This window comes from Sphaerodactylus townsendi, linkage group LG02, assembly GCF_021028975.2.
Source record: "Sphaerodactylus townsendi isolate TG3544 linkage group LG02, MPM_Stown_v2.3, whole genome shotgun sequence".
NCBI lineage: Eukaryota > Metazoa > Chordata > Lepidosauria > Squamata > Sphaerodactylidae > Sphaerodactylus > Sphaerodactylus townsendi.
The window spans coordinates 113,443,826-113,456,238 of NC_059426.1; the positions used below are offsets into that span (position 1 = coordinate 113,443,826).

At 42.1% G+C, this 12,413-nt stretch overlaps 1 protein-coding gene across 2 annotated transcripts in view; it reads right to left on the bottom strand.

Annotated features, from left to right (window-relative positions):
- Positions 1-3,840: 3,840 nt before the first annotated feature.
- The window catches only part of TP53I11 (tumor protein p53 inducible protein 11), a 68,699-nt gene continuing 60,126 nt past the window's right edge, over positions 3,841-12,413 (bottom strand). Inside the window, exons 6-7 of one of the 2 annotated variants that reach the window (XM_048483714.1) lie at positions 7,140-7,247; positions 3,841-4,603 (exon numbers count right to left, since the gene is read on the bottom strand). In XM_048483714.1, coding sequence (XP_048339671.1) covers positions 4,470-4,603; positions 7,140-7,247 — 242 coding nt within the window. In that variant the 3' untranslated portion in view covers positions 3,841-4,469. Of the gene's footprint in view, positions 4,605-7,138; positions 7,248-12,413 lie in introns of both variants that reach the window. The other variant, XM_048483713.1, reaches the window with a different exon arrangement.

Sequence of the window (12,413 nt, forward strand, 5' to 3'; positions counted from 1 at the left end):
CAGGAAGACCAGATTGGAAGCTCTGGTATCAATATAACTAGAAGATATTCCACTTCATGGGTCCTTACACCAGTTTGAAATTATTGTCCTCCTTTGATTGCTACTATGATCCTGTTTTAGGCGATTAAACTATTGTATCAACAATGATTAAGCAGTCTCCTGCTAGACCAGCGAGAGCTTTGTGGGGACCAATAGAGACCTGGGCCTTTAAAATGACTGAACAGGTACAAGGTGTGATCAGAAAAGATCTTGGGCTACGTTCCCCTCATGCATAGCTGAATCTTCACCTACCGCATTCATCATAGAAGCCTCCTTCAAACTCTAAAGGGAATGTCACAAAGAGTATGAGGCAGACCACTTGTAAAGTCAATTCTGAATAGCCATGCTAGTGTGTCATGCCAAAACAAAACAGAAGTTCAGCAGCACCTTAAAAACCAACAGCATTAATTTCAACATGAGCTGTCATGAGACAGAATTCACAGGGCTTACTTCCGCAGATGCAATGTAAGAAAGAAAATGACTTTCCTGGCCTCTCTTTGCTCAACTCCTAATTTCAGGAATAACAATAAGGGAAGTTGATTTCTCCATCTGTAAAATGGATAACTGTTAGGGTTGGGGGCCCCACAACATGAGGAACTGTATTAAAGGATCGTGGCATTAGGAAGGCTGAGAACCACTGGCCTAGAGCATCCCAGACAAGTTTTTGTCCAGCTGCTGCTTAAAGACTGTCAGCGTGGGGAAGCTCATCACCTGCCTAGGCGGCTGATTCCACCATTGTACAACTTTTATTGTATTTGTTTTACTGTATTTTTTCCCTATTATCCAGTCAGAACCTTTCTTCCTATAATTCGTATTCATTATTGCAAGTCCTATTCTTGGCTGCCAAGAGAAAGAACTCCCTGCCCTCCTTTTAGGGAATGTGTATGGAATACTCAGTTAGTATGGGAAATGCAAGAAACAAGCAAAGACAGGTACAATGATATTGTTAATGGTGATTTTTTTTAAAAAAACTTGCCTTGTAAAAATATTGGGATCCACCTTACCCCTGCACCTGGTCATATGCTTGGGCAGCATGTGGTTGCAAGCCTGAAGTGCATTCTTTCTTGCAGTTTAGTTATCACTCAGTTTGCACTAGTCAAAGGCCGACTTCTTGGAAGAAAATGCTCAAAGCCAGATAACTGCTGAAAATCATTATTTCACAAGTGAAAGGAGCATCTTTTCCACAGTCCAAAGATTTCAAGTGACAATTGAAAGTAGCATTAATTTAACCTCATATGAACTAATAGACACAAGCCTGGGATTCTATTCAAGTCTATATTTCTAATCACATTTCTCTTCAGTTCAGCTAAACCAAAGACAGCCCCTTGATGTACAGTGCAGTCAGTGAAGAACATACAGTGCCAGAAGCAAAAGTTATTCCACAATACCAGACGTCTACTGAATGTTTTTCTGACTTCCCAAGGAATTTGCTTCTTATTGAAGGTGTTGCCTCAGTATATCAGGGCAGATCACTGTTAGATGAATAAAAATCATTGTTTCCAGATGGGTTCTGCATCCAAGCACAGGATAGTTCACACATGCCTACTCAAAAGTAGTAGTATCCACTCCAGAATGTCTCATCCCATCTTAGTAGGTCTCTGTGTTATCATGTAGTCTTGAAGTTCACACCAACTATATTCCCTCTTGGTCTCATTCCAGTGAAGGGCACACAAAACTAAACTATTGTGAGGTATACATTAAAAAGTGTTGAAAGAAACATTATGTGCCTCACTGGGTTTTGGAAAAGCTATAGCAAAAAAAGACAGAACAGTGAAACCACCTTCTACCAAAAAAGGGCCTACTACATTTGTAGACTCCAAAAAAAATCACCCTGGAATCCATCTAAAGGGTATGGGGAATCTCAAACTTTGGTCTTTTGTCCTATTGAGTAAATGAGAGCTTAGTATCTAGGAAAAGATTCACTGGCCCTACATCAATCATCTACACCAGGAATAATTCCTCTACTCTACTTTTACTTACTCTAGCCTTTTAAGAAAAACATACACATCAATACCACTAACTCAGAGGGAAATGGAGATTGACAAAACATTCACTTAAAGGTCAGTCTGATCAATTTTGATTAAATATAAATGCCAATAACTAGAGTGCCTGCATATTTATTGTCTAAAAAACAATGAAGTTTCTGCTGCAACTAACTCTGGCCTTGAGATTAAGCCAATAAATGCAGCATATATCTTTAAATTTGTACAACTGTGACAAGGGGAAGTGTCTCAATGCTCCCTAAATAATTTATTCTACCTAACTTCTATTAATCATATCTGAGAGTGAGAAGTTCTGAACATCTGAGAGTGAGAAGTTCTGAGGCACTCAGACTGTACTTTATCAAAGTACAGAGACAATAAAGGTAGTAAGACTAAGCATCCATAATGAGAAAGAAGACATCACACAGCAATCTAGCTTGATGTCCCCCTCATTTGGGGCTGCTGGATACAGGATTACTGGGGTCTTGGATGTTAATGTTTAATTGTTGGTCTTTGAATGTATTGATTTTTTTAAATATTGTATTTTTTAGACTTTGCTAGCCACTTGGCCAGGAAAGAGTAGGATATCAAATCTAATAAAATTAAAATACCCTGTTCCATATCCAGAAGGAACAAGTTGTGTGCAAATATTTTCTTGCAGGGCCGGAGTAAGAGAACTGCGCCCGGGGCATGTGTGCACCCTGCACCCCTTCCACGCCCCGGAACCAGTGGTGGGATTCAAACATTTTAACAACAGGTTCCGATGGTGGTGGGATTCAAATAATGACTGTTAAAAAGTATTTTAAAGTATTTTAATATCACTTTTTTATTTTAAGTATTAAAATATTAATACTTAATAAAATATTTTAAGTATTTAAAAAGTGATATAATTTTAACAACAGGTTCTACAGAACCTTTGGAGCCCCCTGGAACGCCCTGCACCCCCGCCACACCCCGGAATGCGTGCGCCCAGTGCGTTGCGCACCCCCCCTTCACCTTGGCGCTACGCCATTGCTTTCTTAGGAACAGATTTTGGGCAATGAGCTTGGTTCACATATTGAGAAACTTGGCAATTTAAAATGCCAATGGAGCGCAGGCGTGCTTAAGATCTTACTTAAGAGATTGGGCATGAGAGCTGTGTATGTGTACAACCAACTATACTCACTATCTATGATCCTTCCATGTCCCTCCAAAGGGATGGAATGTGACTCAGTGGAGGAATCTCTGCTTTGTATGCAGAAGGTCCAGGGTTCAATCTTGCATATCTACACTTGAAAAGATCAAGCAGTAGGCAACATGAAAGAGCTCTGCCCATGTCCCTGAAGAGCCACTGCCAGTCTGAATAGACAATATGGACACTAGATAGATGGTCTGATTCAGTATAAGGCAGTTCCATGTGTGTTCATGTCAAAAATGGCTTGGACCAGCAAACTATTTGCCAGTTCACCCCAGAATATGTATATGTGGACATGTGTGTGCATCCCAGGTTTCCATCCTGTGGAAGTACACCATGGAACAGTATTACAGGGGTGTTATCCTGTGCATTAATTATTTAAAATGCTGAGTGTATATATAAAGTACAATATTTGAACTTCAGGTGGTTACAACATGGTAGCCCATTTGTAAAAATGCACACTATGGGATATTTTACTGCATTTCCATTTCCATGGACAACAGATAGGTTGTCAAACCTCAGTAGGTGGGTAAGATAAATGTTCCCTTTTCAATAAACAGTATTCAGAATTGTATTTCTAGTGCTCAAAGACACAAGAAGTCTTGAGCAGAATAAGCAAATAGGAACAAAAAACCAAAACCGATGTCTGGTAGAACGATCAGTCAGAATAGTTAATGTTTATTAAAAAGGCAAGTGTGGGGGTGAGGAAGCAGTACCAATCCCTACATCATTTTTAAAAACTTTCCAGTCCTCTTACCTGGCAGTTAAATAGTAAGGCTTAATGCTGCTTCCTCCTGTGTCTTATTTTGCGCCAGTACTGTGGCCTCCCAGCTCAGGTTGCAGCATGCAAACTGTGTGTCCCATGCTCCAAGACAAGATGACCCCATGACAAGAGATGATCCTTACTGGGCCACCCTACACAACATTATCTCTAATGCTTCTACCTTTGAATTCAGCCTAAATGTGCTATATGGGCTTTTTTGAGCATGTTCTCCAGTCCTTTCTCCCCCATCCCCTGAATCCGTCTAACCCCCTTCTTGTCTCTGCTCTTCTATTTCTCACTCCCTCCAAACAGCTTCATGGAGTCAGACAAGCTCTGCTCTCTTCCTTTCCACGCTTCATTTAGCATCGGCACCAGCACTGGATGTATACATCAATGCATGCTCTAGTTAAGAAGAAATGTCTGCTATTTTAAAAAAAAACCAAAACCAAGTAAACAAAAAGAATGCAACATTTATGACCCCCTGGCCCCCACACTTGGAAAGCCTTCGAAATTACACTTTCTTGGGTCGGCGTCCAACTTGGTAATAATAATAAATGCTGATGCAGACAAAGAGGACTCTGCTGAAGAGGAGAAGTGCAGCTCCCAGGGACGCCTGGCCAATCTCAACCAGGGTGATGGTGGTAACTGGAAGACAAGGAAGGAAAGCTTGAATGAAAGAGGGTTCTCTGCCTCAAGATTCTCATTACAAACACTGCAAGACCTTCTTTCCTGCATTACCTGGCAGGTAATACATCAATATAGTTATCTGCTCCAGTGATGCAGCATTCACTCAGTTTGATCAAATTTTACCATGACAGAAAAATACCTCATTGGGAGCAAGGAGTTTTTAGAATGGTTATGACCATAAGCATTCTCTCACACAAGGCTCTGGCTGCACAGAGAAATATCTGTGAAATCTTGACTCCCAGTTACAGCCAAATACCACAAAAGTCTCAGGTTAACTACCATTTGCTTCTTTAGATCATACCTGAAAACATCTAATGCAGCGTTTCCCAACTTGTGGGTTGGGAACTAAAAGTCAGTCATGGGTGAGCCCTCCCTAATGGGTGCCCCTGCCTTTTCAATTATTCTCTTTTGTATTTTGAAAATCAAGATCTGGCCCTGGAAACAGTATCTTCCATGTCAGACACTAGCTAGTATTTTTTTTCTTCACCACATATACATGTTGATCAAGTAAAGTGTGTCTTAATGGGGTGCTGTGTGGTTTCTGGGCTGTATGGCCGTGTTCTAGCAGCATTCTCTCCTGACGTTTCGCCTGCATCTGTGGCTGGCATCTTCAGAGGATCTGCTAGAACAAGGCCATACAGCCCGGAAACCACACAGCATCCCATTAAGACACACTTTACTTGATCATGGAAGACATTAGATGTTTTCAGGTATGTGTATGATGGAATGCCATTTGCTTGAGATTCATAGAGGGGCAGCTGCACCTTTCCTGTTTGTTGGTTTCTTTAAAACATCAGGATGGTCATAGTAGAAAATGGCATGCTGAACTAGATGGATGCCAAAGACATAGTTTGTCGGGAGCCAAAAAACCCTGGGCCAACCTTGGATGGGTCACCATACAAAGTAAATTTGGACTTGTGGGTCTAAAAAGGCTGAGAGCTACTAATCTAGTACAATCAAAAAGTTTATTTCAAGCAGCTACAAGTTTGTGCTTGGGACACTCGTCAGTCACTGAAGTATTTCTGTTTCCATTTTTTAAAGAAGTTTTAAGTGACAGCTGAGCTGAACTTTCACAGTGATGCTGAGATATGAAAGGCAGCATGGAGTAATGATTAAAGTATCAGACTAGGATATGGGAGACTCTAGCTCAGGGGTAGGGAACCTGCGGCTCTCCAGATGTTCAGGAACTACAATTCCCATCAGCCCCTACCAGCATGGCCAATTGGCCATGCTGACAGAGGCTGATGGGAATTGTAGTTCCTGAACATCTGGAGAGCCGCAGGTTCCCTACCCCTGCTCTAGCTGAAAGCCCTATTCAGCCATGGAAGCCTGCTGGGTAACCTTGGGCCTTGTATGCTCTCTCAGTCTAACCAATCTCACAGTTTGTTGCAAAGATAAAATGAAGGAGAGGAAACCAGTGTTGTAAGATGATTGTCATGCAAAAGAACTATCTAAACAAATAAAATAAATGAAGGATAACCTTTTAACTAACTAGAACATAACCAGCATTGCTTCTCATATCTTCTGGAAGACCTTCCACCATCCATATGGCTGTTGATAAGTCTGACAGTGGTGCTAGAACATGTGTGTGTGTGTGTGTGTGTTTGTGTGTGTGAGTGAATTATGAATTACAATAAGAGCATGTGTTTGAGAATAAGTAGATCTGCCAGTGCTTTAGCTCAGTTAGATCTATCAGTTTCTTCAAGATTAGCAGGTCAAAATCTGAGAATGCACTTGCTTGGGAACATCTGAGACATGTCTTTCGTGAACTATTAATCTCATAGGATCAAAGAACTTTTCGAGTATCTAGGGCTAACAGATATAATAACAATGAGGTACTTGAAAGCACACTGAAAAAATATTGGTGCTTTCTGAGACTAAACTGAAAGAAAGGCTCAGTCAGTTCATTGGCATTCTTGTCACAAATTAAGCTTAAAAAACAAGACTTCAGCAGGTCCAAAGTAAGTGCTTATCAAATGCAGCCCATGTTGCTTCACCTGCAGATATCCCTCTGGGAACAAGAATATAATTCCTACTTCTGGGGTCTGTTCCTGCCATGATAAGATTGCTCTACAAAGAAATTCTGAGAAATACCTTACAGCAGAATCTCTCTCTCTCTCTCTCTCTCTCTCTCTCTCTCTCTCTCTCTCTCTCTATATATATATATATATATATATATATATATATATATATATATATATATATATATATATATATATATATATATATATATATATATATATATATATATATATATATATATATATATATATATATATATATATATATACATATATATATATATATATATATATATATATATATATATATATATATATATATATATATATCTCTCTCTCTGTGTGTGTGTGTGGGTGATCCAAATGTAGTCAATATGCATTATTATTATAAAAACTCAAGATCAACATGAAATTGTAGGAGCAGGAACAGGAGTTTCCTTTTGCTTGTCTCTCTCCAAAGGAGACCTGCTTGCAGGAGACTGTATTCCAAAGATAGCATGGCCTTCTGTCGGTAGGGGTCCCAGCGTCTATGATGACCTTCTCAGCTGTGTACAGCGCATTCCACATGATGAGGGAGATGCCTAAACAACATAAGAGGCAAAGAGAGATAGTATGAGGTACAAGTGTTTCAATAAGCCGTGGGATAAGGCTACCACCTGAAGTACCTTACAACATAATTTAACACAGCTAAGATATCAGGACCTGAGAGACCCTAGCTCAACTTATGGAGTGACCAAAAGCTTGTTTTGATGATAGAATAGAGAAGGGAGATCTGAACTCTTTGATGGAAGGGAAGGATAAAATAGTACCAAATAAGTGAAATGTCACCTACACAGAAACACTAGCAGCAGATAAAACAGCAAGCAAAAATAACACTGCAGAAAAATTAGAATTGGCAAGCAGTATTTTAAAGACTTAGTGCCACAGGAAGGACATCTACAACCAAGAAATTATTACAGAATCAATCAAGGAATCTCTCATGGCCATCCACATTAGGTGGTGGTAGCGCAGGAAGCCAGACCAGTGAAGGTCACCTCAGTGGTAGAACAGCCTCAGTTGAAGCAGGCAGTCTCAAACAACAGGATCTCATCTCAGTGGTTTTCCAGACACAGCTTTGCAGATGGATGTACAGGAAGTATCCATTGCATGGACCATTTCCCACAAGCATTATTTATCTAATTTATGAAATATGTATGCCACATTTCTACCCTTACAAGGGTCACCAAGGAGGACACCTACTTAAAACATACATAATAAAACCAAACAAATCTACCTAAACACACATCATTCAAAAAAGAAAAATAGTTCAAATCCACACAAAACATAAAAACAGCAATTAAAACATTGGTTAGCAAGGAGGGATCATCACAGGAACACCAAATTGAACACAAAAGCTGGCAGAACAGGGCAACAAAAGAGGATAGAAAAATCCTCCTGCTGTAATGACCAAGAAGGCCCTCTTCCAGAAGATGTGGGCACCAATACTAGGACATCTATACAAGAACATAGGTAAAGGGGTGGTGGTCCTGGTTTTAAAAAACCCATTACATGTCTGAAACTCCGCCCTCCGTTAGTGGTTTTTTGTATTTTTAAAGTGTTTTTTCCCGTTTTTGGCCTGCAAGGGGTTCAGTTTTTAGGCTAGCAGCATCAATATTTCAATGATTTGTTGGGAGACTCTCCTGATGATCCCACCCAAGTTTAGTGAGGTTTGGTTCAGGGGGGTCCAAAGTTATGAATTCCCAAAGGGGGTGCCCCCATCCCCCATTGTTTCCAATGGGAGCTAATACACCTTTCAGGGTCCATAACTTTGGACCCCTTGAACCAAACTTCACCAAACCTGGCTGGTATCATCAGGAGAGTCTCCTAAAGATACTCTGAAAGTTTGTGCTGCTAGCTTAACAATTGCACCCCTGACAGCAGGCACCCCCCAAATTTCCCCAGATAATCCTTTTAAATCCACTCCCTTCAGCATGGATTTAAAAGGAGAATCTGAGGCCCCCAGTTTAAACATTGAAAGTGATGCTGTTTCAGGGTGCATGATAATTCACACCCAAACAGCATCACTTTCAATGTTATTTTAACTGGGGACCCCAGATTCTCCCTTCAAGGTGGATTTAAAAGGAGAATCTGGGCTCCCTAGTTTAAACACCATTGAAAATGATGCTGTTTGGGGGTGGATTCCAGCATCACAGCAGCCACCCATGTGTGTGTGTGTGGGGGGGGGAGAGCGCAAAACACAGATTTTGCACCGGGCTCCATTTTCCCTAGATACACCTCTGCCCAGAGGGGAGGGCAGAAGGGACTGCCAGCTGCGAGCACAGCCAGTGTGGGGGGCGGGGCAGAGGAGTCTGCCGTCCCTGGACTCAGAGAGCTGTTTTGTAAGCACTGAGGCTGGGGGTGGGGCCAGGGGCAGGTGTGGCATGGCCCCACCTCCCCAACCCACCCTATAAAAATCTATATTGACGTCCCTGTATCCATAGCTTGACCTCAGTGGTCAAACAGGTTCATAAGGAGTAGGCTGCTATGTTGGTCCCAAATCATATAGGGTTTTGAAGATTAAAACCACCACCTTGAATTTTGCCCAGAAGCAACCTGGGAGTCAGTGCAGATGGGCCAAGACTAAAGTAGTATGGTCTCTGTAACCCATTCCAGTCAACATCCTGGCTGCTGTACCAAGTGAAATTTCTGAATTCTTCTTAAGGGCAGCCCCATGTACAGTCCATGCAGTAATCAAATCTCAATGTAACTGGGGCACACAGCACAGTAGCGAGATTTTTTTTCCCTGGAAAGCTGGTAAAAGTGACTCCTGGCCATAGCTGCCATCTGTTTATCCAGCAGCAGGCCCGAGTCCAAGGTACCCCAAAACTGAGACCTGTTCCTTCAAGGAATATGCAATCCCCTTTAGAATGTGTGAAACTTTAAATCCTGGACCAGTCCTTCTGGCCACAATAAATAAGCTTCAGATCAGTCCACATCTGTTACAAAACTGCCTGAATTAATTCGCCTGCTTCGGCTACAGTATCCCTGGGATGACCTGAAAGCAGAAGCCAGAACTGAGTGTCATCTGCATACTGGTGACAGTCTAGTTCAAATATCCACATGACCACATCCAACAGTTTCATATTCAACAGTAGGTATTAAAGAGCATGGAGCATCAGATGGAACCCTGGCAGCAGTGCCTTTTCTGAGAAGATTATTGTGATGCTGTGAACATGAGATTGCCCTGGGTATCATTCAGAAATTTCAGCTATTTCAGAAAACAGTGGAGAGGTTGCTCATCCTGCACATCTCAGTAATCCCTACCCCAGTAGTCAGTTTCGAGAACAAATATGGAAGGCTGGTGTTAATTGTAAACTACCTGAGACCAGGGTCGTGACCTACACCTGATCCAAACCCTTCACATGTTTTTAAAAATACACCTTTTACAATTTTACAGACACTCAGGCCGCTTCCACACGGCCCATTTATGACACAGAGCCAAAGAAGCCCCCCAGGCGCTGTTCAACCTGGCGCGCTGCTGCTTGCGCAGCAGCCTCTTCTTCCTCCCCAGGGGCGCATCAAGCAGCCTAAACAACTGTGCTTTAAAGGGTTGTTGTTAGAGGCGTCTTCCCTGCGGCGGTCGCGAACTGGCGCCGCCAGGGCGCTGTCTCCCGTCTCCACCCCGCTCACGGTGTCCTCCTGGAAATTAAGCCTGCGGGCCTTCCCAGCCCACCTGTCCTCCGACCTCCAGGGGTCGGAGGGCAGCGTGGAAGTGAATGCGACGCCCACTGGCAACCGTGGTCGAAGCGGCGCAGAGAGGCGGCTCGTCGCGGAGCCGTCTGCCGTCTACCCGACCTCCCCTGCAGCCTGCTTTCACTGGCGTCGCCATCGCACTCCACTTCGCCCGGCAGAACTCCTGCTGCCCGGTGAAACCTCTAACCCGTGCAGAAACGGCCTCAGATTTTAGGTGATTTGGACTATCTGATCCTCACAGGGGATCAGAGGTTATTTTCACCAAGACAATTTCCCCCATGTTAACATGGTTCCTAGTCAAAATAGAGAAACACACAAAATAAAAAAGTCTATTACAAAATAAAAAGTCTGTTTGACTGCTAAGAGTAATTGGAATTTCTCCAACCCTATTTAGGGCTTAATGTCACAAAGTAAAAGCCAGCTGGGTCTTTAGAGTGCAATATTTACATTAACGATCTTTGAGAGGTTCAGAGTTTTAAACACAGAATAGACCCTGACTAACTATTAAGTCACTAATTTCCCTACTGGACTTGCTGCCTATCCAGGACACCTCTTGACCCCTCTCTTTCCAAACTCCCTGCTATTAAAATTGTCTATCATGCAAGGTTACTTAGGTGATCTTGTCTGAGAATTAATCTTCTTCCATTGCCCCACCTTCAGCTAAAAGGATGAAGTCTGATGGGGGCGTGGGGGAGGGGTCTGAGACTGTATCCCCAGCACTGTCAAAGAGATTCAACTGTACTATCACGGTTACCATTAAGTTTGCCTTATTTACTTGAGCATTTGACAAATAAGGAGCAAAATTAACCTCCTAATTAAAATATTTTACAGCTTTCTCCTACCCTTTTGCCTCACTCATAAAGATAGTCTACTATTTTTGATGTCCAAGGCTTCCCTGCGAGTATAACGTATTGATATCAACATTTTATTAGTTGACTGTTCATCTGCTTTCTACAATCAGTGGGCAATGGTATTTAAAAACAAAAACAAAAGGCAGCCCCCCAAAAGGTCAAGAACAAGATAAAATTCCACCTATTATAAGAGGGACAGGTTGTTACTTCATCTCTACCAAACCAGCAATTGGGACACACAGTATACAGAAAACCTACGCACACGGACAGATATCTACACAAAAACTCCAATCACCATCCAGGGCAAAAAAGAGGCACCATAAAAACTTTGGTACATCGGCGCCAAACAGAATCTGTGAACCTCACCTCCTACAAGATGAATTGAATCACCTAAACAGGGCTCTACAGGCTAATGGTTACTCTAATACAGAAACCAGAAGGGCTGCAAGACCAAGAACAAGACACATGAACAAAGATGAAGAGCCATCTAGAGGGAAAGTGTTCTTACCATACATCAAGGGAACCACTGATCGCATAGGAAAACTGATGAAGAAGCACAACCTACAAACAATCTACAGACCCACTAAAAGAATTCAAGCAATTTTCTACGTTCAGCAAAGGATAAGAAGGGATCGCTTTAGCTGCTGCAGAGATCTACTCATACCACGGCTGTGGACAAAGTCTACATAGGAACCACCAAAAGCACGAGACACGTATCAAAGAACACGCGAAGGCACTGCAGACTATTTCCAGCCAGAAAAATCAGCAATAGCAGAACACATGATAAAACCAACCTGGACATAGAATATTATTTGAAAAAAACAGAAATTCTGGACCACTCTGAAAGCCACTACGTCAAGACTACACAGAGAGCAAATTGAAATCCATAAGCACATGGACAATTTTAACAAGAAGGAAGAAACTATGAAAATGAACAGAACTTGGCTGCCAGTGTTGAAAAATACTAGAGTCAAGACAGTGTCTAACCAGCTCCACACAAACACAGGATGACCACAGACAAAAGAAACAAAGGCCAGGATACTTCTATTCAGATGCTCCCACCAGTGACCTTGCTATCTCCATTGTTACTCCCATGCTATAGTCTTCATTGTTACTCATACTTCTATTCAGATGCCCTCAACTATTGACCTGGTTGCCTTCTTT